Source organism: Myotis yumanensis, unplaced genomic scaffold, assembly GCF_028538775.1.
Source record: "Myotis yumanensis isolate MYYU_CA2020_CCGP unplaced genomic scaffold, mMyoYum1.0.hap1 SCAF_4, whole genome shotgun sequence".
Lineage (NCBI taxonomy): Eukaryota > Metazoa > Chordata > Mammalia > Chiroptera > Vespertilionidae > Myotis > Myotis yumanensis.
In genome coordinates this window covers 16,797,110-16,824,017 of record NW_027223755.1, presented here as the reverse complement: position 1 = coordinate 16,824,017, position 26,908 = coordinate 16,797,110, and the positions used below count along the sequence as shown (strand labels likewise).

At 42.2% G+C, this 26,908-nt stretch overlaps 1 protein-coding gene across 1 annotated transcript in view; it reads left to right on the top strand.

Moving 5' to 3' along the window:
* MYO10 (myosin X) overlaps positions 1-26,908 on the top strand; it is a 203,966-nt gene that overhangs the window by 97,614 nt on the left and 79,444 nt on the right. Inside the window, exons 4-12 of the mRNA XM_070411924.1 lie at positions 320-507; positions 11,408-11,542; positions 13,105-13,229; positions 13,731-13,744; positions 13,865-13,949; positions 14,766-14,869; positions 23,876-24,005; positions 25,586-25,704; positions 26,615-26,761. Of these exons, the coding sequence (XP_070268025.1) occupies positions 320-507; positions 11,408-11,542; positions 13,105-13,229; positions 13,731-13,744; positions 13,865-13,949; positions 14,766-14,869; positions 23,876-24,005; positions 25,586-25,704; positions 26,615-26,761 (1,047 nt within the window). The remainder of the gene's footprint in view (positions 1-319; positions 508-11,407; positions 11,543-13,104; positions 13,230-13,730; positions 13,745-13,864; positions 13,950-14,765; positions 14,870-23,875; positions 24,006-25,585; positions 25,705-26,614; positions 26,762-26,908) is intronic.

Sequence of the window (26,908 nt, the reverse complement as noted above, 5' to 3'; positions counted from 1 at the left end):
GCTGGTTCACCATCTTTCTTTTGTGTTCCTTCCATAGCAAGTCGTCTTAGAAATGGCTGCATTTGTTTGTACAGAATGACTAGATTTTGTACCAAAAGTTACTGGAAAAACAAATGCAGTGGGGAGCACACATTACCTTTCCCCTAAGGGACACTCAGTGGGTTCCCTGACATGTGGCAGCCCCCCCCCTCCCCCCCCTTCTCCGCATGGTTTGGCATAGAGCTGCATGCAGACGCCCTCTGGCCCAGCCCCAGCAGGGGTGGTGGTGCCAGCCCTCACCCCCCCAGGGCTGTGTGTAACTGTGTCCCTGTCCTTGCAGACCTACATCGGCTCCATCATCGCCTCCGTGAACCCCTACAAGCCCATCGCCGGCCTGTACGAGCGCGCCACCATGGAGCGCTACAGCAGGAGCCACCTGGGGGAGCTGCCCCCGCACGTCTTCGCCGTGGCCAACGAGTGCTACCGCTGCCTGTGGAAGCGCCACGACAACCAGTGCGTCCTTATCAGGTAACCAGGGGTCTCCGCCCGCAGTGCTGTCCAAGCCGGGCCCCCACCCGTCCCCGCGGAGCACGTTCATGAGAAAGTTCATAAGCGCCTGATATCTCAGTGAAGCTTTCCATTTGGGATGGCCGGTACCTACAGCTTCCAGAAGACACGAGGCGCGCACTTTAGAGCAATTACTCCATTTGTTTCTTTTTGGAAATTTGCCTGAATTCTTCTTCAGTTTATTCCGGTTGTGAGGCCTGAGCTTCCTGTGGACATAAGGAAGTGTTGCATAGTTCTTTAGGTGAGCAGGGTTGATATTCCAGAGTGCTAGGCATGCCTAAGCAAGCCTCTTTTTCCTCATACAGCGTGATTGCCCTAAAGGGAATCCCCCAAACTGAAGACTTTTTGGTAGTTTTAACTGACGCTCCTAACGCATACCTCTGAATTGGCTATAGAAAAGGGACTGCTATTACATGTTTAGGAAATGATAGGAGAGCGTGATTATTGGATTTAAATTTTTTTCGAGGAGGTAGGGTCTTGACACATCTCTTTCAGCTCAGTCTTCCTCATTGATTGAAATAAACCACCAGAAACCCCAATGTCAAAACCTTTATTACTAGGAACTGTCTAAAAAGGAGTAAAACCTGTCTCTTAAAAAAAGCACTTCTTCGTTTTTATTAACTAATTCAAAATGGCTCATCACCTATATTCTAGTGACATCTTTACTGGACCTTCTTATTAATTGTTTATATGGGACTCCTGTTCTGGTGATGATCAGCACACCCTGGGACGTGTCCAAGGAGGACGAGCTGCATGTCACTTTCAGTGGGGTTTCCATGGAGTCCCAGGCATTTCATTCATTTGTCCTCCAGGCGTTCACTTGTGGAGCATGGGAACCAGTGGTGTATAAACAGAACTGCCGGAGTGGAAGATTTTTTGACATCTGTTTTAGATGGCTTTTTAGTCCCAACCTGTGGAAAAATAATTCTATTATTTTAAGAGGAAAGGGGTGTTTACATCTGGGGAGGCTAACAGATAAGATCCCACCTACCCGCCGGATTTCTGGTTCAGTGGAAGTCAGGCCCAGGAGACAGATGGACAGCCATATGGCCGCTGTAGACTCCCAGCCGATCAGGATCGCTAACATTGCAGCCCCAGATTAGACAAGACAGCCCACCTGGTCAGAGTCCAGGCAGGTAACTGGTGGCCGCAGTTCCTGTGGGAAACCAGTTCCAGATGGCGAGAAGCAGGCCAGCCTTCAGCGCTCCTGGTCCTGTGGGGGGGGATGGGATGGAGGGGTGGGGTGGGGGTTGGAGGGGGCAGACATGCTAGAGCAGGCCCTTCATGGAAACTTCAGGGAAGGGAAATGGAGGAGCCTCTAGCCAAGGATCTTTTCGAGGTGCTCACCCCACCCTGAGTAGTTCCTGAGCGAAGATGGCTAAGAAATGACAGCTGTCCTTCTCTGAAGGATTAAGTGTATTGGACGCTGTGCCAAGAGCTTTCCAGGCACCAGCTCATCGAAACCTGCCAACAGCCCTTTGATGTGGGTGTTCAGTATGATCTGTACACACGGAAAACTACTGTCAAGGGTGTGTTCTCCTCACTGGCAGTTTTTACCCATAACTCTAGTTCTTGGCTCCTTGCTTTTGTAACAAATGGCATGGTATGAATATGAACAACAAAACAGTGCCTTTCTCATCCTCCCTGCCCCCCCTCACCCCCCCGCCTACCCCTCTCTGCCTCTTTCTTTCTTTAAGGGTTGATATTCTTTTTCTCCATCACCTTACTGGTGCTAATGTGCTGGGCTGTGGAATCCACTCGTATAGAGGGAATATCAATTTATTCAGTTAAGCTAATATGAAGGGTTATAACTTGCAGTTAATGAAAATAAAGCTACTTGCTTCATATAAAAACAGAGCTTTTAAGAGTCACATTCCCAATAAAGTGGCCTGCTTTATGACTAGAAGCACTGTTTCTGGGTTCTTTCAGATGACTTCACTAAAAGTTCAGAAGTTGGGTTTGAGGTCACTATTTTAGCTTACAGAATCTAATTTAATAAGATTAACAGAAAGAAAGAGAACAATCTATTTTAAGAAGATCGAATTGTTTTCCACACTTAGGTACCTGAACATTTGCCATTGATAATGGCTTGTGCTTATTACTTTAAGTGGGCAAATAAAACAAAAACGAGAGCATGACTAATATATCACTTGCTAGACATAGCAGCTTAGGAAAAAAGTGAAAAATCAAATGAGATCATTGTGCATTTGTGTGTGTGTGTGTGTGTGTGTGTGTATGCATGCATGCAATAAAACGGAAAAGGGTTGGCATTTTCATGCCAAAGACTGTGGTCTTTAAAAGTCAGGTGGAGGGAGTAGGGGAAGGGATTGGGGGGAGTGGATCCCCAACAGAAAGCTCCCATTGTGTCATGCTGATGTGAAAAAAAACTAACTGTATTTATCTAAATTAACTCAGGAAACAGTCTTTCAAAATAGATTTCTCATTAAAATGTATTTTGGCTTTTAATAGCTCTCTCTAACATTTTTTTTTAAGTGAGGGCTGGGGCTATTGGAATGAAGAGAAAATTGAGTATAAAAATAAAAATAGCAGGATACTGGAGCCCTATTTAGATTTCCTCAGGCATAGTCTGCCCCCTGGTGGCTGCTACATAAGCCTATTTAGAACTAGACAGAACTTCCTACATCAATTTTTCTCTCACTTTATGAACCCTCATCACTTGGCCAAGATCCCCAGCTGGTTGGTATCAATGCCATGTCTTTCAGCTTCTAGTTCAAGCCTCTTTTGTTGGTCTTACTTTCAGGGTCCTTTCCCTCTCTCGGTTAAGAATAGTTCTCACTTTTTCTGCACATTTAAATGAAGAATGCTCACGCTATGATCGTTTTAAGTACATAAGTTTAGAACTTACTTGAGAATTCTTTTTTCATCTAACAGACCAGGTCAGCATTTGATCTTGGTTGACCTACTACATTCTGCGTTGACTTCAGTTTTTCATACGTTGTGTTGGGCAGGCAGAGTTTAGTTGATGATGGTCTTTTCAGTATATGTGACCTTTTAAGAGGCATAGTGTAGTCAAGTCCTGTGGTTGATTCACCTTTGCCCAGGACAGCGTCTGGCACAGGCCCCGCCTTCAACAGCTGTCAATCAAAGGATGGACAGAAGGAACAACTGTTGGTTTAGGGCCTCTGCATCCTTTGCATATTTTGGTTTTCCAAAACCAAAGCAATTTCTTCTTAACTGTCGTTTAGATTCTGGAATGATAATTGGGTGTGTGGTATTTTTCTCTTTCTCGTAATATATTTAGAAGTGACTGAATTGGAACAGTGAGCAAAACTTGCACCCTGGACCAGAAAGGTACCAACCAGAATAAGGTGCTGTGCGTGTCTTGTGCTCATGTCATACCTCAGGGTCCTGTGCTAGGCTTTGGGGATTTAAAAAGAAGAATACCCAATCACTTCCCTTCAGGAACCTCTACTCTGATGGAAGAAACTGATGTAAATAATTTCCATTCAGCCTGCCAAATGCTGTAATAGAAATAATACATGGCTGCTCAGTGAAGGTGCCAAGAGAGCATTTCACAGAGAAGGTGACATGTGACCAGGTTATACAGCCAGCAGAGAGGGGAGGAAGGCCACAGAAGCATTTGCAAAAACATATTTGGTCAAACAAGGATACTTGGGAAGTGGAAGGTATGTCTATAAGGCTGTGGGTTTTGCTTAGGGGCATAAAGGAGCTGGGGAAAGACAATGGGAGGGAACTGATATTTATTGAGTAGACAGGCTTGTGTGTAATCCTCAGAAAAGCTCGGGCATTTGGGGAAGTTGAGGCTCAGATTTTGAATAACTTGCTAAAGAGACCAGCTATGAACAACAGACACAGAATTTGAACTTGAGTTTCCCAGGGTTTGTTTCAGATCAGAATCATAATTCCTGGTACAGAGTTGAACTTATAAGGATTTTGTCCTGCTTGCTAAGATCTTTGGGCTGAATCCTGCAGGCAATGCAGAATTTTTCTTGGTCTTCTATAAGCAAGGGAGTGGTGTGTGGATGTACACTTTGAGGAAATCATGTGAAGTGGAGGGATTTGATTGACAGGGTAGAGATGTTTTCGGATGTCAGCAAAGGGCCAGGGTGTACATATTTTAGGCTTTGTGTGTGAGACTCGCTGTTCCAACTGCTCAACTTTGCCCTCGGAGTGTGAAAGTGTTTATAGACAGTCCACAAATGAACAGCCGGGCTGTGTTCTGATAAAACTTTATTTACAAAAATGGGCAGCTGAGTAGATTTGGGGGCCACAGTTTTCGGACACACCTGCACTGGTCAGGGAGACCAGCCTGTGGGGTGGCTAAAGGGCCCCATTTGTGGCAGAGGCCCTTTCCTTCCTGTGTGGTCGGGATCCCTCCCCCGCTCCCCTGCAGACTTCGCTCCATCTCTGAAGTCTGCCTGTCCTGATGCTTTGGCTGTTTGGCATCATCATCCAAAAATTTCTAGTGTGTTCCATTAAAAAAAATACATGCACCTTTGGTTCCACAGCCGTTACACCACATGTTCCCCCATCTCCTCCATGGGGCTCCTTCCTTGCTCTGTGGGCAGGCCTCCCCTCAGTCATGTTTCACTTCTCCTCTTCCAACCTCTGCCTTTCTCTCAGGTCTTCATGACCCGCAGCCTGAAACACCTCCCGCGCCAGTTTCTCCTCTGAGCTCCAGACATACGTCCACGTGCCCCTGAGGTGTCATCACAGATGTTTCACAGGCCTCTCAGGTGGCATGTCCCACATCCATCCTCATTTTCTCCCAGAAGCCTGTTTCTCCTCTCATGCTTTGCATCCTCAGCAAGTGGACTTTCCTTTCTGGAGATCCCACGCCTGAGATCAAGAAGTCGTTCTTGGATCTAGAAAGTAAGATTACATATAGCAGCGCGTGCTGCTCTTACATGCACACTTTGATGAGTACTGACAGATGTGCACACCTGTGTCACCAACGCCCAGGTTATGCTAGCAAGCTCCCGGCTCTCAGGAATCATTCCCATGCTCCCTGTCACTTACAACCAACCCTCCTGACCGGGCTCCCCCAGCCCTTCTTCCTTTCTCCCTCCACAGTCCTGGGCCTCTCACTTCTCATGTTCTCACATCTTGTTTCCCACTTCCTCCCTTGCTCCCTCCATCCCTTTTCCACACTCTACACAGTGATTCTTTAAAACCTTGAACCTGATCATGACCTTCTCCTGCTTAAAACACAGGTCTTGTGACTTCCCATTCTGCCAGTGATAAAATTCTCAAAACATTTGATACGGCCTGCGAGGACCACGTCAGTACTCTGGGTTATCGTTTTTTGTTTTTTGTGTTTTGTTTTTTCATTTTCACTCTTATCTTTATAAAGTATAAGCTCATTTGGATTCATCTGGGTGAACATGTTTTCGCCGAAGCCCATGTTTGTGTTTGCAGTCGGGTTGGCGTCAAGGGTTAGGACTCAAATTGCCCTGGGCTAGGAGAAGAGAGTAGGACTGGAGATGTAAGTGATATGTTTGCTCCAAGTGAAGGTGAAATAACATCATAATTGCTGCAGGAGTTACTGTTTTACGTGGCTGGAATAAGGGAGGGGTGGAATAAGTGAGTCACAACTTGCTCGTGGTAGAAAAGCCACCCCAGGTTGAAATCGAAGCAGTAGGGCAGTCAAGGTGCAAAGTGAGCCAGAGGGTTCCATTAGTCTTGTTAATTTGGCGCTTTTTTTTTTTTTTTTTTTGGTGTTATATTTTCCCTTTGGCTAAAATCCTGACCCCTCCTCTCACCTTTCCATTCCCTCTCTTCATTTTCACCCAGTTAATCCCAGAGCATATTTTTGCATTTTCCCAGAGAGGTCTTTACGGAACCTTTACCCTCCATCTAAATGACTTCTCCCATCTAAGATTTCTGTTTGACAGTATTAACCATCATCATTTGTGTTTCTGCTTTGAGATCATAGACAAATAGTGTCTGTGGACGTTTGGCTCATGCCAGTCTGTAGGGCACAAAAGGCATGTGAATAGGCATGCAGGGGTGCTCTTCCATGGTTTCAAAGATCGTGTTGGTTTGACCCTCAATAAATTGCCCTCATTGGGAATGGTGAAGTGCCAGGCGGGATGGGAGGTGGAGAGGAGGTTTAGAGTGAGTCCTGCTGACTGGACATTCGTGTCGGCAGCCATCCGGCATGTGTCTGGGTTTTAACGACTTGTCAGTTGTTTATTTTTATTCGTTGCCTGGTTTATGTCCTGTCCACAGTCCCGTTGACAGTAGCCACCAGTTCTCATCTCCCAGTGCAGTCCTATCGGAATTATGTGAATCGTAGATCCCAAAAATGGCTTCATAGTAGAATCATCTGGAAAGCTTTTTAAAATAGGGATGACTGAGTTCTCCCCTAAAGGATTGGGCGCATACTGGGTGAACCTACTGTGCAGCCAAGGTGGAGAGCCTGCAGAGCATGGTGTGAATCTCAGCTTTATTTTTCTTCCGCATTTAATCTATCCAAACAGGTGTACTTAAAGGAGACACTTGCAGAAAATGTGGTCCAATGTGAAAAAAGGGGGCTGAAGATGGATGTAGGTCGATGTTGGTGACTGGTTAACGGCAGTGAGCATCCTGAGTTGTCTTCTCTGCCAAGTCTTTGCTGTCCAGTTTGAAGGATATCTTCTCCGAGATTGTATTTGTGCTGTGCTGTGTTCGTCAGGGTAGGCTGATTGCTGTACAAACAGCCCCCGAATCTCAGGGGTGTAACATGAGCACGTGTATTTCTTGCTCATCTCCCATTCCTATGTGGGAAGCTGAGAAACTCAACTTTACTCCGTGTTACTTTGTCTTGGAGATGTGTTATCGCTGAGGGCATCTGGGTGACAGGGGTGGCAGGTAGAGTCCAGAGGACCACGAGGGGGTGTTAGCCACCAGACATGGGAGCAGCACATGTCCCTCTTGCTCTGTTGTTCGGTTGGCCAAACTCGGTCCCTGTTACTGATTGCTTTCCTTACCAAGGGAGGCGCAAATGTTGTCTACCTCTGTGTGCTGGAGCATGGAGAGTGGGATTGGGGAACACGTAACCCTATTTCTGCCTCACATGTTTTAACTAGAGAACTCACGCCTTTGAGTTTTGTTTGTTTTAACATAATTTAATGATCAACAACCACTAGATAGGTGAGTGTGTGTTTTACTATCAAGAATTATTTAAATCTCTTCTTGTAACGTTCTCTTGGGTTCTGTGTTGTTCATTTGGTGCATCCTTGCTGAATGCCTCGGGTCTGCCAGCCACGGGGCTGGGCAGGTGCCAGCTATGGGGAAGGCAGGCGAATGCTAAGTCCCATGCTGGGGAGATTCTGGTTGCTGATAACAGAAAGCCCAACCACAGTTGGCTCGGCTTGCATGGCTTTTATTATCTCAGACTAGACAAGACAGGGCAGTTTCAGGGCTGTGGATTCAGCCACTCCCGCTGGCTTCCACTTTCTCCAGGTTGGTGTGGATTCCCAGGTTCTTGTTGTCTGCAGCAAGCAGGGGGTGGGAGGGCCTTTCTGCTGTTCTCTTTGGTGTGCGTGCAGCCCTCCCCAGGAGCCTCAGTACACTGCACTTGAAGCCTCTTCGGCTGCAATGCTGGCAGCTGTCCTGGTCAGCGTGCAAAGGGAATGGAATGCCTGTAGTCGGCCTGGACCAGTGGAGATTCCCCACGGGCCCGTGGCACCCAGCAGGGCACAGAGGCATCATTTCTGAGTCATTTCCTCTCCTTTACTACACGTGCTTAATCATTCACCAAGTGTTCAGCAACATTCCTCTCTTGTGATAACTTCCTGGGTTTTGGCACTCAGAGAGCACTTCTTCACAACTTACATGGAGCTCATCTGTTATATTGCCCATCGAGCGATTATCAGCATGCCGCCTCGTGATATTGGTGACGTTGCTGTACAGTTATTCATGTCCTGGGTTTACCTTTTTTGTAAGTTCTCTGCCTTTTTACTACTTCTGCTCTTCCCACTGCACCAAGCACAGTGCCTTACACAAAATTAAGTTTTTCTTACAAATCCCTTCCATCTCCATACTTTCCTTTCTGTATCCAGCCAGTCGGACTTGTCCAGGACCTACCGCCACACACCTGGGTTATGGCAACAGATCAGGATCCCTGAGGGACCCTCTCTCCTGGAGCATTAACTCCAGAGCGACTCTGATGAGCTGTCTTTGCCTTCCGTCTCAGGCAAGTGCCTCTGAATGGTCAAACTCGACCCTTTGGCCCCCTCTCTCCACCGCCTCTCCTCAGTCCTGCTGACCTAACCAGAACCGCACTCCCGTGTAGATCTTTCCAAGCTCATCTGACTTCTGTGCTCTTCACATTGTTGTCTAAACCAAGTCCTTCCCCTTTCCTCTTTGCCTGGCTGGTGTTTGCCAGTCCTTTAAGGCACAACTTGTACCTTACTCAGTTCTCCCATTGCCAGCCACCCGCCCCCTTCCCCACCCCACCCCTCTGCATTGCTTTGTTCCCTTTTCCTTAACTGGCATTAAAGCAGGGCCTCTCCAGGACTTTGAACTCAGACGGATCTGGTGTTAAGTTCTGACTAAGCTTAGCTGCCTCCTCCCTCTTGGGACAATTATGGGAATAGAATGACTAAGTGTGGGTCGAGTACCTGAGGGTTCATTCTTCATCCCCTCAATAATATTTATGACTGATTGCATTTCTATGCACATTTCCCTGCTTAAAATGCGCCCAGAAACATGCTGATAATGTGCTTACTCATTTAGCAATGTCTTACCCAGTGCCTGCGACCAGCCTGGCACTGTCGAGGTGTCTGGGATATGCTAGTAGACCTTCCCTCCCATGAAGGGTACTGTCCACCTAATTACCTTATCTTAGCAAAGGTAGTTCTAACATTATGCCATCGTGGTCTGCGAAGAAGCTTTTTATGATTTCAATCTTCTTGAATTTGTGGAGACTTTGCTTGTGACCCAATATGTGGTCTATTTTTGAATATGTCCCATGAGCACCTGAGAGGAATGTATATTCCGCAGCTGTGGGGTGAAGTGTTCTGAAGATGTCAATTAAGTCCATCTGATCTAGTGAGTCATTTAGGATTGCTGTTTCTTTGCTGAGTTTTTGTCTAGCGGATTTATCCAGTGATGTCAGTGGTGTATTAAAGTCCCCTACTATGATTGTATTGTTGTCGATCTCTCCCCTGATATCTTCCAGAAGTTTTCTTATGTATGTGGGTGCTCCTGCATTGGGTGCATATATGTTTACCAGGGTTATATCTTCTTGTTGTATTGATCCCTTTAGTATTATGAAGTGGCCTTCCTTATCTCTGGTTATGGCCTTCACTTTGAGATGTATTTTGTCAGATATAAGTATTGCTACCCCAGCTTTCTTTTCCTTTCCATTTGCGTGAAAGATATTTTTCCATCCCTTCACTTTCAGTCTGTGTGAGTCCCTTCTAATGAGGTGGGTCTCTTGTAGACAGCAGATGTATGGGTCATGTTTTTTCATCCATTCAGCCACTCGATGTCTTTTGGTTGGAGCATTTAGTCCATTTACATTTAAAGTTATTATTGAAAGGTACTTGTTTGTAGCCATTTCTTTTTTTGTGTGTGTGTGTGGCTGTTTTCTTTCTGAGCTTGATATTTCTTCTTTTTACACCAGTCCCTTTAGCATTTCTTGCATGGCTGGCTTGGTGGTGATAAACTCCCTTAGCCCTTTTTTGTCTGTGAAGCTTCTTATTTCCCCTTCAATTTTGAATGATAGCCTTGCTGGATAGAGTATTCTTGGATTCAGTCCTTTGCTTTGCATCACTTTGTAGATTTCCGTCCATTCTTTTCTGGCCTGATGTGTTTCTGTTGAGAAATAATTTGATAATCTAATGGGAGATCCCTTGTATGTTACTTTCCGTCTCTCTCTTGCAGCCTGTAAGATTCTCTCTTTATCCTGAACATTTGCCATGGTAATTATGATGTGTCTTGGTGTGGGTCTTTTCAGGTTCACCTTGTTTGGGACTCTCTGGGCTTGTGTGACTTTTTTCTTCCCCACCTCAGGGAAGTTTTCTGATATTATTTCTTCGAATAGGTTTTCTAATCCATGTTCATCTTTCTGTTGTTCTGGCACCCCTATTATTCGTATGTTGTTTCGTTTCATGTTGTCCCAAAGCTCCCTTAGGCTCTCCTCCTGTCTTTTAATTTTTTTCTCCATTTGCCGTACAGTTTGAGTGTGTTTTGCTTCCTTGTCTTCTAATTCACTAATTCGGTCCTCCGCTTCTCCCAGTCTACTGTTGATACTTTCAATGGAGTTTTTTATTGAAGCTATGTCGCTCTTCATTTCTTCTTGGGACTTACTTAAGTTGTTGATTTTTTCATCTGTTTCTTCTAGCTTCTTGCATAAGTAGTTGAGTTTTTCATCTGTTTCTTCTTGCTTCTTGAACATCTGGTGCATGTACTCTAGGAACCTTATTCTGAATTCTTTTTCCGTCATGTTGCATATCTCTGTCTCACTTAGCTGCTTTTCTGGCGAGTCCTCCTTTTCTTTCCTTTGGGGGTTTCTTTGCCTACCCATGTTTGATCTCGCTGACATATGTAGATGTTGAGATGTTCAGTGGCTGCTCCCTGGGTGGCAGGGGCTCCTTGGGTTGTGGTTGCTGCTCAGACAGTTGCGGTAGCAGCTGCTTTCCAGTTGGCAGCAGCTCCTCTGGTGGGTGTTGAGCAAAGGTAGTTCTGTTGACCTCCTATGCCATTTGAGGCCAGTGGGACAAAGGACTTCTCCTTTCATTCAACTCAGCTCGTGAAACAGACATTTTGAGCTCTCTCTTTCCACCTTTCACCAGGTGTTCAGTGGATGGGTTGTAGTGACATTGGCCAAGGTGGTTTTTGTAAAAGAAATTATACTTAGAAGCACAAACTTTCACGTTTTGTCTTTCAGTGGTGAAAGCGGGGCAGGTAAAACCGAAAGCACAAAGTTGATCCTCAAGTTTTTATCGGTCATCAGTCAACAGTCTTTGGAACTCTCTTTGAAGGAGAAGACGTCCTGTGTTGAACAAGCCATTCTTGAAAGCAGGTATTTCTTCGTCATCTCTCTTGTTTCCAGCAAATAGGATTCACTTTCCTCACGGTATGGCTTTTATAAGGAAGAGTTAAAACTAGTGGGTCTGTTTTCTCTCTTTCTTGACTTCTCTTTCCTCAAGGAAAGGTCTTGACATGCACATAGCAATTTCTAGTAACCCAAGCAACAGAACCTGGCCTTCCATCCTTGGGCCAGGGTTGAGTTGGGAAGGCCTCCTTTTCTACCAGAGTGCTTGACTGGCTTTTTGAAGGCCTTGCTATTAGCAGGAATTTCTGCCTCCAGCCACTGAGGGACAGGGGGCTCAGTATGGAGGCAAGTGAGCCTCTGTTCTGCATTCTGCCCTCTGGAAGTGCCACGGGAGCAAGTCGCTTATTTGTAGCTTCATGCGGCAGAAAATCACTGACCCATCCGATGGCAGTGAGCCTCATGATTTGAAAGAGGGCTGTGTGGTGAGGTATCACTTGGAATTTTCTTTAAAATATGCAGTTGCCCAGAATCTGGCTTGTGCCTTACAATATTTTAGAACCTATAGGGACTTTATAGATCCTACTAGAGGCCCAGTGCATGAAATTCATGCATGGGTAGGGTCCCTAGTGGCTACCAGCTGCCAGCCAGGGCCTTCCTTTGTTCCACACCACCCCCCAGTGGTCAGCGCACATCGTAGCGAGTGATAGAACTCCCAGTCTCCCAAACTCCCCTGGGGACATGTTGCATATTAGCCTTTTATATATGTAGAAGATTATTTAGAAATTAGTCCAGGAGTCTACAAACTTAGTCCAGATCCTACAGCTGGTTTTTGGTGGTTTTTATTTTTTTTTTCACCCAAACTTATTTTTTAAATTGTCATAAAATACACGTAACATAAAACTTCTAACCTGAAATCTTTTCCCAAGTACGGCATTAGGTACATTTACCTGGTAGTGCAGCCATTTCCACCATCTAGCTCCAGAATGTTTTTCATCTTCCACCTGCAGCCTGTTTTTAAATATTAAATTTTACTGGGACCCAGGCACTCATTTGTTTATGGTTCATTTTTGGCTGCTTTCAAGCTATCGTGCCAGAGCTGGGTAGTTGTAATGAAGACCCCCATGGATCTTCACAGAAAAGGTTTGCTGATCCCTGACCACTTAGAGACAACCCAAAGAAGTTAAATGAGTTACTCCCAAGACACAACCAATGGGTAGAATTTTCAGGACAGACTTTTTTCAGTTCCTAGAATTAGAAGAGGAGCTTTTTCTGTGTAATCCCTGGCTGGTGTATATAAGCCTAAGCTAAGTTGTGCAGGGACGAGCCATCATGGCCTCCTTCACTCAGTGAAGCATCCTGGACTCGCAAAACCAGCCCTGAGAGCTCTCCCTCAGGTGGATGTTCTTGATAAACCCATTTCAGCGAGTGCTTTGGAGACCTGGCTCTTCTGTAAAGGAACATAATCACCGTTGGTCCTTTTGATCTCAGACTTTTCTTGCGGTTGTGTATTTTGACGTCTGTGGGGACTGTTCTTGCTGTTTTTTAGATCTGTCCTCATTAACACGGCTGCTGTTGTGACTTCTTTTCAGCCCCATCATGGAAGCTTTCGGCAACGCGAAGACCGTGTACAACAACAACTCCAGTCGCTTTGGGAAGTTCGTTCAGCTGAACATCTGCCAGAAGGGAAATATTCAGGGCGGGAGGATTGTAGATTGTATCCTGTTTCGTTTAGGTTTTTTTTTTTGTCTACAGTATTTGACTCCATAAGTAGTAACTGTTCTTGTCATAAGGATGGATGAAGAATATGAATGAAACATGTCTGTCTGGTTCTTTCTATCCAATTATTGCTCTATTATTACTGTGTTTGACCTATTAATTATTCTAGGGGATAAAGAACCATTTTTCTTTTGGAAATCTCTGGTATCATGTCCATAATCTGAAAAAAAAATGGATTTCTGATCAAACATCAGCTGTTGTTTGAAATCAATTCTGCCCAATTGTTTGGTATATCCTAGGGTGCCATGGGTCATGTTTGAAATTGGATTTAGGTAAAATAGTCTATGCTTTCAGGGCTTATCTTTTGGCACTGGAAGTCTCAATGGCAGCGGACTGGGGAATTGTAATTATTTGGGTAACAAAACAGAAAATGAGAGAGTAATTAAGCGAGTCATATCCTGGTTTTGTTCCTTGACTTGCCATTGCTTTTCACATGAAGATTTATTAGAAAAAGTAAGTAGACATGATTTAATTCACATTTGCCTTCACAATAACAATTTTCGGAAATTATTGGTTTGTGTTAATTAAGCAGGGGGAAACATCTCTGAATAGAAATCTGATTTATTTCCACAGAACCGAGTAGTAAGGCAAAATCCTGGGGAGCGGAATTACCACATATTCTATGCACTGCTGGCAGGGCTGGAGGGCGAGCAGAGAGGTGAGTCACTCATTTTCCCTTTAAAAACCATCAGGACACAATAAGACATCTGTTTGAACTTTGTCAGTATTCCACCAATCGATTCGAAATGTGTGATAGTACAGACAATGTTGAGTTCCTTTCAGAGCCAAATAATGTACAGAGAAAGTCATCAATAGGGAAATCTTAGGTTTTGTGTTTGTTTTTGGAATCTTGGTGCTTTTCTGATGTAAGGAGTATTTATGGAAACATTTATATATAATGTATTACAACTGGTTTTAGATTGAAGTTACATCCAAAGAAAGCTAATTTCTGAATATTTGATTATTTTTTCTGAATATTTGATTTTTAAGAAAAAGCAGTCAAAACAGGATCCTTATTGATTTTTTTTCCAGTAACATTTTCTATCATACCATTTAGTTTCATTAGATTCTTTCTAATTTTCCCTATCTGATGATTAAGAGAGGACTTTCTCTTAATAGGGGACTACTAGCACAGAATTATTATTATTTTTTATTATATTTTTATTGATTTCAGAGAGGAAGGGAGAGGGAGAGAGAGATAGAAACATCAATGATGAGAGAGAATCATTGATCAGCTGCCTCCTGCACACCCCCCACTGGGGATTGAGCCTGCAACCTGGGCATGTGCCCTTGACCAGAATTGAATCCGGGACCCTTCAGTCTGCAGGCCGACGCTCTATCCACTGAGCTAAACCGTCTAGGACAAGCACAGAATTATTTATGTACTCAATTTTAACATCACAAAGTAAAAACTCAGATTCAGTCTTATCCTGGACAGTCAAGTATTGATGTTGTTGTTTTCTCCTTTTCGTAGAAGAATTTTATTTATCTGTACCAGAAAACTACCACTACTTGAATCAGTCCGGATGTGTAGAAGACAAGACAATCAGTGACCAGGAATCATTTAGGGAAGTTATTGTAAGTTACTTTCTTATTTTCCCTTATTAAGAGTGACACAAAAAGAACAAATTTTATTTTCTGTTTCATATAAAACTTTTATTAAAAACAGAAATAATTACATTTGCACCACTGTCTGGGAACAGTATTTTTTTCTTTCCCAGTTTTATTTTGGCTCCCCCAATGTCTCTCATGACTCAGATTTTCTCCATTCACAATTCATTTACTGCATTACTCTCTTTGCTGAAAGATCTTGCATTAGAATAAATTAGAAAACTCGTTCTTATTTTTGATGAGTTGCAAAAAGACGTCTCAGGATTTTTTTCGATTATTTTTTAGTTTTGCTTTCTTTTTTTAAATTTTATTTTTATTTAAGTATAGTTGATATGCAATCTATATTGGTTATATTAATTTCAGGTGTACAATATAATGATTCAGTATTTTTATACTTTACACCGTGATCGTCCCACTATGTCTAGTATTCATCTGTCACCGTGTAAACTTACCACAATATTGTTGACTATATTCCCCTTCCTTTCACCCATTCTCCCACCCCCCTTCCTTCTGGTGATTATCCCTTTGCTCTCTGTTTCTGTGAGTCTATTTTTATTTTGTTCGTTTATATTGTTCTTTAGATTTCACATATAAGTGAAAAAAACATGTGATATTTGTTTTTCTCTGTCTTATTTCATGAAGCATAATACCCTCTCAGGGGTTCTCAACCTGTGGGTTGCGAACAATGAAAATACATCCTGCATATCAGATATTTACATTACGATTCATAACAGTAGCAAAATTACAGTTATGAAGTAGCAACGAAAATAATTTTATGGTTGGGGGTCACCACAACATGAGGAACTGTTTTAAAGGGTCACAGCATTAGGAAGGTTGAGAACCACTGCATCCATCCATGTTGTCACAAATGGCAAGATTTCATTCTTATTGCTGTGTAAAATTCCTGTGTGTGTGTGTGTGTGTGTGTGTGTGTGTGTGTGTACGTGTACACACACCACTTTTTCTTTATTTATTCCCCTATTACTGGACACCTACATTGCTCCCACATCTTGGCTTTTGGAAATACACCAAAAGTAAGCAGAAGGAAGTAAATAATAAAGATCAAAGCAGTAATAAATAAAATAGAAAATAAAAACAATAGAAAAGATTAATGAAACTAAGAGTTGATTCTTTGAGAGGACAAATAAAATTGACAAGCCTCTAGCAAGACTCATCAAGCAAAAAAGAGAGAATACAAATAAATAAAGTCGGAAAATGAAAGAGGAGAGATTACAATGGGCACCACAGAAATACAAAGGATCGTTCAAGAATACTGTGAACAATGATATACCAACAGTCACAACCTGGAAGTAATGGATACTTTTTAGAAATACACAACCTTCCAAGATGAAACCAAGAAGAAACAGATTCTGAACAAACCAATTAGTACCAGTGAAGTTGAAGCAGTCATCAAAAAACCTCCCAACAAACAAAAGCCCAGGACCAGATGGCTTCACAGGTGAAGTCTACCAAATAGAATTAGTATCTATCCTCAAACTATTCCAAAAAAAAAAAAAAAATGGAAGGGGAAGGAACACTTTCAAACTCATTCCTCAAAGCCAACATGACTCTGATACCAGAACCAGACAAAGACACCACAAAGAAAGAGAATTACAGGCCAATATCCCTGATGAACATAGACATCAAAATTCTCAACAAAATACGTTGCTTCTTTTCTTGAAGCTGCCCAACAGTGCTTCGTGATAGGACCTTGTTCCTGGTAACCGATAGACTCCTAATTATCGGAGTGGTGGTTTCACTGCAGGTGAGACTGACTAGCTGACTGGCCACTAGGGGGCACTGGCAGTGAGGCCTGCCCTTGTCCTGAGTGCCTGGAGAAGGTGCTCTGATGGCTTTCCTCTTGGGGCACCGGTTTCTGATTCAGAACTGCTTGTTCTTGTTAACTGCAAGTTATTTTTTGGAGTGGGTCCTAGTTTCAGTGATTACTAGCTTTTATTTTTAAATTGTAATGATAGGTTTTGACATTTGAAATGTGGTCTTATGATGAAAGGCTTTGTCTCCTAGAAAGGAAGAAAAGTGTATACATAAATTTGGCTTTGTAAATGTACACAACAAACTTAAAAGTATTCTATTGACAGATCCTTAATACTTACTTTGCAATTACCTTTTAGTGTGGACCCGTCAGAAATGTCAAAGACAACGTAGCTGGTGATTATTGAAATCAGGAACATGTGGTTTCCTCCTTCTGGAAGTTCTAAGCAATGTTGTCAGAAAAGAAACATAAATGAGCAACTTTTCAGAAAGGAGGAAAAAATTCTTTTCTGTAAAAAATAAGATTTCTTTCTCCCTAAACTCACAAAATCATAAATTGGAGAATGGCTTTAATAATTTGTTAAACCCATAAAATATGATCCATGGCAACAAGCAAAACACATGCTCAAGTATCTATAATAATAAAAGCATAATATGCTAATTGGATGGGACAGCCTTCCACACGACCTTCTTGATGATGCTGGGGCTGCGAGGGAAGCCCGGGTCCCAGGTGACAGAGGGAAGCCAGTGCCAACAGCCGTGGGAAGGAAGGCCTACTCTTGCACAGATTTCATGCATCAGGCCTCTAGTCTATAATATAAAAGGCCTGTGGCCCTAACGCCATAATGACCAAAGACTGGCGCGGGTGGGCGGGGCCATGCAATTTCACGTGCTGGGCTTCTAGTATTTAATAATATGGGAAAACTTGCATATTACATAAGTGAGGAAGGTGGTATGCAGCACTATAATCTTTTTATTTAAATAATAAGCATTATATATACAGGGTGGGGCAAAAGTCAGTTTACAATTGTGAGTATGTGAAACAGTTTATTCTTTGATTATTATTTATTAATTATTGTATTATTTTCCATACAAACATTTGTAAACCTACATTTGCCATACCTTGAATATAATGTATATATATAATAATTATATATGCAGAAAAATATTGGAACAAAATATACCAAAATGTCACCCATGAGGCAGAATTCCAGGGTTGTATTTATTCTTTACCAGTCTCTGTGTTACATTTTTACAACAAATATCCCAACTTTGTAATGATTATTATGATAATATTCTTAAAAGTCATATTTCTGTAATATAGGAATATGATCATAAGTATCATTACCAGTACCAGCCAGCCCATCTTTCTGCCTTGGGCAGCACTCTGTTACCAGGAGTGACACAGAAATGGATAAGAAGACTCCAGACTCTCCTGGCTGGAGGTGACTTTATATGTTCAGCATATTTGAGTACCTGCTGTGTGCCGGGCGCTGGGGAGCCAGAGCAAGCCAACCACATGATCCCTGCACTCTGCTGAAGATGACTGGAACAGATTATACTGTTGTTGTTTTATGTAATTTATCTCAATATTTCCTTCCAACCGCAAATCCCACTTCCATTGGTATCTTCATACTCGAATTCCGTAAAGCTCCCTTTCCCAGAGGGTTGGGGATTGTAGGAAGGAAAGGGACTACATTCTGCCGGGGCTCACGGACATTTGTTAGCAGAGTTGTTAAAGTGCTAATGGAGAGAAATTATTTCTATGAATATGTATGAACATGTCACTGGTGTTCTTTTTATTTTTTATTGATTTTTTTTTTTTTGAGAGAGAGAGGAACAGGGTGGGTGGGGGGAGAGAGACAGAGAGGATCATCGATTTGTCGTTCTGCTTATTTATACATTCATTGGTTCATTCTTGTATGTGCCCTGACCTGTGGTTGAACTGGAAACCTTGGCGTATTGGAATGACGCTCTAACCCACTGAGCTATCTGGCCAGGGCTGGTGTTCCATTTTTTTAGCTTCTTAAAAAAACATCCTTTTTATCAACTTTAATGTCAATATGCTTTGGCAATATACTTACGAAATTTGCTTAATTCATTGAGAATTTATGTATTTTTAAAAGTCATCATTGGCATCAATGGTGACGCCATCAATATAAATAAGTACCTGTGACATTAATATAAATAAATAAGTACCTGTGAGGTATCCTGAGCAATTATAGGGGGACCTTGGTTTGCTGGGGCAGGGACAGGACCTGTTAAACTTTGTGACCATTTCTTATGCAGCCTTCCAAGTTGCCTGTTAACTGATCAGTTAGGATGGAAAGCTATTTTAAGTCAATAGTAACAACTAATGTATTCTGTCACCTGCATTTACCCAACAGGATAGTGGCTGATGAAATGTGTGTGAGGTAAGATGAGTCTTTGAGCTATAATCTCAGTGTTTTCTTCCTCCACAGTATTGAATGTTTTCCAGTGAGCCTAGTCATGAGCCACTCTGGGATTTCCTCACCATATGGGCTCACTGGGCATATCCATGGGTGTTTAATGGTGTGAGCCCATGTATATGTATGCACAGATTCATGCCTCATGAGTCAGAGTTTAAGAAAATGTAAAAGGCTGACTTGATACCTCGATTTTACCAAGCTTGGAAACAGTCTCTTTCAGTATTGGAAAACTTGGGAATATAAGCAAATTTTATATTACTAAATAGCACATTATGGCCTTGCTGTAACATAACATTACAGAATAAGTGATTATATTACTTATAATAATTGACTATGCCCAGAATAGCCTTCTCTCCCACCATTTCCATTGTACCATTTATTCAGGGTTCATCTGTGATCCCTTTGCCTTCTTGAATGGAGCCTTCCCACTCACAGCTGACTTCTGAGACCCTGAGTAGATCAGATGTACCTATTGGCAGTGAATTAGTATCCTCAATTCGCTGCTCTTCTCTATTTGTTTCTAGTGTGACACCCTCGCTGCCTTCAGTCCTTCATGGTTGGGACTGTATCGCCCCCAACATCTCTCACACACTTTCACAAACATTTAATTTTTATGGGCTTAGTACAGACTTTATTGAAAATATGTTGTCTAACTTTGTGCCAGTTTCATAACTTAATTGCTGTTTAGTGCTTCTGAACTATACTGAGAATTTCCCAGGGTTTTTATTTTTTTTAAGTCTTGAGCCCCATTGTTGAGAAAATAAGATAATTATAATAAACCTTAAAGTGCTACTCTTGCCTAGGGGTGGAGATTGCTACTAAAAATATCGTAAGTAGGACAGTAAGAGACAATGGATGGAGCTCTGGCTAGCAATTTTGGCACCCACACCCACGCGGGCGATAATTGGTTGCAACCATTAAATTACCCCATGGTGTTATTAATGCAATTACCACTTATCACCACACTCCTCACTAATTAATTCACTCAGAGTTGGACTTGAAAGTGAAGAAGTCACAAGTTTATTAATGAAGTAAGCACGCTTTATCCATCTGTTTTCGTATCTCCCTCCATTTATAATCTTTGTATGTATTCTCAGAACTTAACCAATTTTTTCATAGGGCATCTTTTGATATTTTTCATTTGACCATTTGAAATTTTCTATTACTGTAGACAAGTTTTCAAAAATCTTGTTTCTTTTAGCTATGTTTAAAGTCCAGGTAGGTGACTTAAAGCAGTGAATATTTTCATTTCTGTGGTCATTCTAAGATAAGGTTAGAACATTTTTTATAAATGAGTATTGACTATGTCTGGTAATATAAGGAAAACTTTCATCATAGAAAAGGAAAATATTAACTTTTGCACAGCATAGGTGATTTTTTTTTATTATTTTGCTGATGTCTGATTTGATCCTGACCACTGTTTTAAAGTCCTGAACATAATAAATTGTTCTGTATTTCTTAACCCTATTTCTTTGCATTTAGAATAAGTAAATTTGAATAATTATTTTTCCACAGGCCTTTTTATTGATAACACTTGACTAGTAGTTGTTTTTGCATTAAGTTTTGTTTGTACCCTGAAATGAGTCTTCTCACCCTTGATTAAATAATTCATGGTCGCCGAAACCGGTTTGGCTCAGTGGATAGAGCGTCGGCCTGCGGACTGAAAGGTCCCAGGTTCGATTCCGGTCAAGGGCATGTACCTGGGTTGCGGGCACATCCCCAGTAGGAGATATGCAGGAGGCAGCTGATCGATGTTTCTCTGTCATCGATGTTTCTAACTCTCTATCTCTCTCCCTTCCTCTCTGTAAAAAATCAATAAAATATATTTAAAAAATAAATAAATAAATAAATAATTCATGGTCTTTTCATTTTTTGTAATAAACTTTACTGAGCTATAATGTACATAAAATAAAACGTTCCCATGTAAAGTACGCATTTCGATGAATTTTTTTTTTTTTTTTATTGCTTAAAGCATTACAAAGGGTATTACATATGTGTCCTTTTTCCCCCCCACCCTTGACAAGCCCCTGCCCTCCCTTACCCCCCAGTGTCTTATGTCCATTAGTTATGGTTATATGGATGCATACAAGTCCTTCAGTTGATCTCTTACTCCCCTCCCTCCTGTCCCCCAACCCTCCCTGGCCTTACCACTGAAGACCGACAATCGGTTTGAGGCAGCTCTGCCACTGTATTTATTATTGTTCAAAAGTTTGTAATGGTCTTAATTATCCATGAAAGAATGAGATCATGTGGTATTTTTCCTTCATTGACTGGCTTGTTTCACTTAGCATAATACTCTCCAGTTCCATCCATGCTGTTGCAAATTCGATGAATTTTTAATTTACACACCCATGTACCTACAACCACAATCAACAGAAAGGACAGTTCTGTACCCCAGAAGTTCTTTGTTCCCCTACCCAGACAATCCCAGCTACCCCACCCCAGCCTGGGAAAGCACTGATCTTTCGGTCACCATACATGGCATAGATTTGTCTTTTCTAGAGTTTCGTGTAAATGAAATCACACAGAATGTATTCTCCTGTGTCTACCTTCTTTTGCTCATCCACATCCCATATAACACCATTCATTCCTCTGCATGGTGAGTAGTATCCCATTGGGTAGAGAGCGATTTGCATAATAGTCTCATTTGTTGTTCAGAAAGATGTCAACAACGTTAAAGGACATGATACAACACAGTGTTTATGAGCCTACCAACACTAACATATTTTTCATTTTTTGTAAGTTTTCTTCCCGTCCTGATTTTATTAGTTATGGATAAAAAAAAAATGTAGTTTTTACTCTTTGAATAAAGCAAAATATAATCATGTTCCTATATGAGGTTGAGAATTTCCTTTAAAAACGATACACTATTCTAACAATGTTATTTACTCTATTTGTTTTGCCTAATTATGGGTTAGTTAGAATTCTCTGAAAGTGTTAAGATAACACTGTAGTGACATTTTGCAAAACTTTATTATTGTCAACATTTTCCTTGGAACAAATTTTCATCATTGAAGTTATGGGAGATTACACAGGAGATTTCTTTCTTTCTTTTTTTTTTTAATGTTCTTGGAAAGTAATAAAGTTGGATCAATAACAAATTCCTGGACTTTGAATCTTGTTTATGCAACCCTGAGCAAAATCCTTAACCTCTCTAAACATTGTAAGAGTGAATACACATGTGGCCCAACACAGTCCTGCCACAATCTTGTTTTCCAAAAAGTTATACTCACTCACAGTACCAGTGGCCAGTGCCTAAACATCCCAGTTTCACCACTTTTAGGTCAATTCTGCAGAAATGTTTTGCTAATTTAATAGAAGTGATCCCCGATTTTCTTTAATTTGTGCGTGCTTCGTGCCTCGTTTCTATGACAGAGAATAATTTGTCTGTGGATTTGCACTTCCTGTGTAAGAAGGGCCTATTTTATTTTTGTTGTGTATTTCCCAATATAGCTCTTGCTCCTTCCCTTGCATTTTTTTCTTTTAATTTTGTTTCCCTGTCTATTGTTTTTGCCCTTTGTTTCAACTTCATTGTTTTTTCCTTGTAAAGAAATCCTGTGTCTCACATTTTAAAATCTGCAGTTGTTTCCTTTTGCAATTTCTATTGCTTCAAAGTGGTGCATGTTTTCCTTCTCCCACGTCTCCTGTGGTCAGTGCAGTGATTTCGGATCCAAGTCCTCTTTTTTTCTGAAATATGTTTTTATTGATTTCAGAGAGAGGGAGAGAGGGATAGAAACATCAATGATGGGAGCGAGTCATTGATCGGCTGCCTCCTGCAGCTCCGCATCCCCACTGGGGATTGAGCCTGAAACCCAGGCATGTGCTGTAACTGGGAATCAAACCATGACCTTCTGGTTCGTGGGTCAGTGCTCAACCACTGAGCCACACCGGCTGGGCCCACGTCCTCTTTGTAGGTCATTTCAGGAGTCTTGTCGCCAATTCTGTCCTCAGCTGAGGATGTGGGTGTGAGTGCAGTATTCCTGACATGAATATGGCTCCTAAATCCCAATAGAAAATGAGCAAATCTCCTGGCTAAAGTTGATTGGATACTTGCTGGTTACAATACTCCTGTAGGTAGATGCCTGTTTAATGTTATTTTTTCCCCAAACAGCATTATGTTAGGTTCCATTTACTACCCAGAGGCCAAGATAAGACTTTAAGAACCCTTTGGAGAAATGAGAAGTGGAGACGTCAAAGAATGTCCAGGGCAGATAGACCCAGATCCATTCCTAGGTCCACCAGTATCTGTTGTAAAAGGATACAAAGACTCTCCTGTTGTGGAGTCCCTGCCCGATTTTATTCCACCTCCCTGGGTTCCTGCTGTGAGTAACCATGAGGACAAGCCCCAGAGTTGACCCTGCAGGACTCTAAGGAAGGCTTAGCTCCCCCAAATTGCCCCCCTACTTTCAAGTGTAAGAAAATAAATGTTCCATTATGCTTTGATATCTGTAGGAAAAAATGTAATTTTTTGTGGCATAACTAGGAGGCTTGTACATTAGGTGGATACTTCTTTTTATGTCATCGATTGGGTTCTTCCTCAACATTCTACAGTTCTTAACCTCGTGTTCTTTAATGTGTATCTGTGTAAAGTCTTTATCTTTAAAACTGGTCATGCATCTATTTCCTATTTTCTTGCCTTTTAGAACAATACCTGATAATTTTGTTGAGCAATGAGCATTTAAAAAAAATGTTCTTTAGTATGAAAAAACACACACAACATAAACAATGAAACACGTCACTTTTCTTCCAGACGGCAATGGACGTAATGCAGTTTAGCAAGGAGGAAGTCCGGGAGGTTTTGAGGCTGCTTGCTGGCATACTGCATCTTGGGAACATAGAATTTATCACTGCTGGTGGGGCGCAGGTTTCCTTCAAAACGGGTAAGGTCACCCCTCCCGCCTCTGCCCCTCTTTCCATCCTTGGCTTTTTCCTAGTAGCAAACTTAGACCTGAAATAGTTACTATCTGGCCTTTTACAGAAAGAGCTTGCTGACCTTGAAATAAAGAGCTACAGAACTCTGTTCCTCATGTGAATTGTCAGCAGATAAAGGGTCAAAACCTATGAGCTTGGTTCCAGAATGGGAGGGTGGTTGTGTTCTTGTTCCTACTAAGAAAGAAGGAACATGGGCCAAATCAGAGGAAACACGCGTAAGGAGGATGAGCTGTAGGAAAAATGTCCTGAGTCGGGCGGAGTGTGGACATAGTTCTCCAGTTATCGAGTGGTGGTGCAGTGTAATGGTGAGGCCCTTAGTTTTCAAGGCAGAGGCTCGGCTATTTCCTGAGTTATTTATCCCCTCAACGCCAGCAACTTCTTGGTAAAGTGCCTCGGAGGTGTGCTGTCGAGATGGAGTGAGTTCATGCACACATAGCTGTGTCAGTTGTCCTCTTCCTGGAGCGGTTTATGTATTTATTTTTAAACTGTTCTGATGGAAGCACTATATGAGGGCATGGAGGCTGGGAACTTAATGAGGTCAAGTACCAATGGCTGTGCCGAAACCGGTTTGGCTCAGTGGATAGAGCGTCGGCCTGCGGACTGAAGAGTCCCAGGTTTGATTCCGGTCAAGGGCATGTACCTTGGTTGCAGCATATCCCCAGGGGATGTGCAGGAGGCAGCTGATCGATGTTTCTCTCTCATCGATGTTTCTAACTATCTCTCTCCCTTCCTCTCTATAAAAAATCAATAAAATATATTAAAAAAAAAAAAAAGAAAGAAAGAAAGTACCAATGGCTGTAAGGAGCCCAGTGTTGCAGGCCAGTAGTTCTGAAACGTTTGGTCCCAGCACCTTGTAATCATCTTAACATGATGGAGAACCCCAAAGAGCTTCTTTTAAAAATGTGAGTCTTATCTATTGGTGTTTACAATATTAGGAATTAAAACAGGCATTGCAAAATGACCATGATAAACCCTTTGCATATTAAAATACAATATTTACATGTAAGACTCTTTTCCAAGAGAAACAAATCAGTAAGAAGAGTCACATTGTCCTATATTTTTGCAAGTTTCTTTAATATCTAATGTAATAGAGGCCAGTTGGGTTCTCATATCTGCTGTTGCATTTATTTTGTTCAAGATACCTCAGGTCATGTAGTCCCTGGAAAAATCATGGGTATACTGGTGAGGGAATGAGAATAAAAAAGCAAATAACATCTTAGTATCATCATTGACAATAGTTATGACTTCACAAACCTCTCACAGTGTCTTGGGAACCCCCCTAATCTTGGGGTCTCTGAACTGCACTTGGTCCAAGCTCCAGGTTCTTTGCTAATAACCTAGGACTCGATAAAGGAGCGACAAACTTACAATAGAATGTGTGTCCCATAACTTCTGCCTGAGGGATTCAGGGATGCTTTCTGCTTTCCTGTGTTGCTGTGAGTGGTTGGCTCTGTACCCCCTGGGGGTCCCTTCGGCCTGGTCCTCTTGGGGGCTGGGAGTCCGCGTTCACTTTGTTCTTCATTCCCAGCCTTGGGCAGGTCTGCAGAGTTACTTGGGCTGGACCCAACGCAGCTCACGGACGCTCTGACCCAGAGATCGATGTTCCTCAGGGGGGAGGAGATCCTCACGCCGCTCAGCGTTCAGCAGGTACATGCCCTTTGCTATCCAGGCTGGATTTGAAGGACGCTCCTGGGGTTTCAGATCCATGTCTTCGATTCAAATAAGTAACTATGGTTCACAGTTAAAATAAAGATATCCACCTGGAGGGGAGTAGATAAAGTTACCGAATTGTTTCTAAGAGACGGTGTAGCTGCCTCTTTAAGAGGGTTGGGTCTGGTGCAGAGGCCTCCGTGGGAGTCCTGACTCTCCCACCTTTTACTGTCTGCTCTTAGGAAATTTGTTCACTGTGCCTCAGTTTCCTCTAGAAGACCTAGTTCAGAGGATTCTTGTAAGGGTAATAAGAAAATATATATTCTAAGTACTTATTGATTGGCACAGAATAAGAACTTAATAAACATGAACTATAATATATTATAATACATGAAAACAGTGCAGTAGTATGTTGTATTACTTATTTTTTGCCTCTGTAACAGCCTGGAGCCAGTTATATGCTCTAGTCTGTGTAATACCTGTGTCTTGATTAGATAAGTCAAAAATACTAACCATACCCCATAAAGGAAACTTTTATGTGTACAAAGTACAATGGAGAAGAAGATAAAAATGAAAACACTGTCTTCATTATTGCTTTCAACCCGATAAGATTTGTAACTGTATATATCAGCTCAGATTCTTACCTAAACTCAACACACAGAGTTGTCTTTGGAGCCTGGTATTTAAAGGCATCCTTGGTGAGTCTTACTGTAAGTGACAAGCAAGCTCCAGTTTATCCTTTCTTTCAAGTCTGTGTTTTCCAAGGTGGCATTGATTTACTTGCCATTGAGTCCCCGGTGCCACCCCTGCCACATGTGTCTCCTAAGAGCTCCCGCGTGGGTGGGGCAGACCTGCCTGCCTGGCTGTCCCTGGTCAGGGACACGGTGACCACGTCTCCTCCCCGCAGGCAGTAGACAGCAGAGACTCCCTGGCCATGGCACTTTATGCGCGCTGCTTCGAGTGGGTGATCAAGAAGATCAACAGCAGGATCAAAGGCAAAGACGACTTTAAATCCATTGGCATTCTTGACATCTTCGGATTTGAAAACTTTGAGGTATGCTTCCCACGGGTGGGACACATGCATTCTTTTCTATCCACTTATTGGCTGATCTTCAAAACTTTCATAACAAACACTGATTTTTTTTCTGGAGATTTTTTTTTCATTTTATATATAATAGTGAGAGCATTAAAGATACTTTTT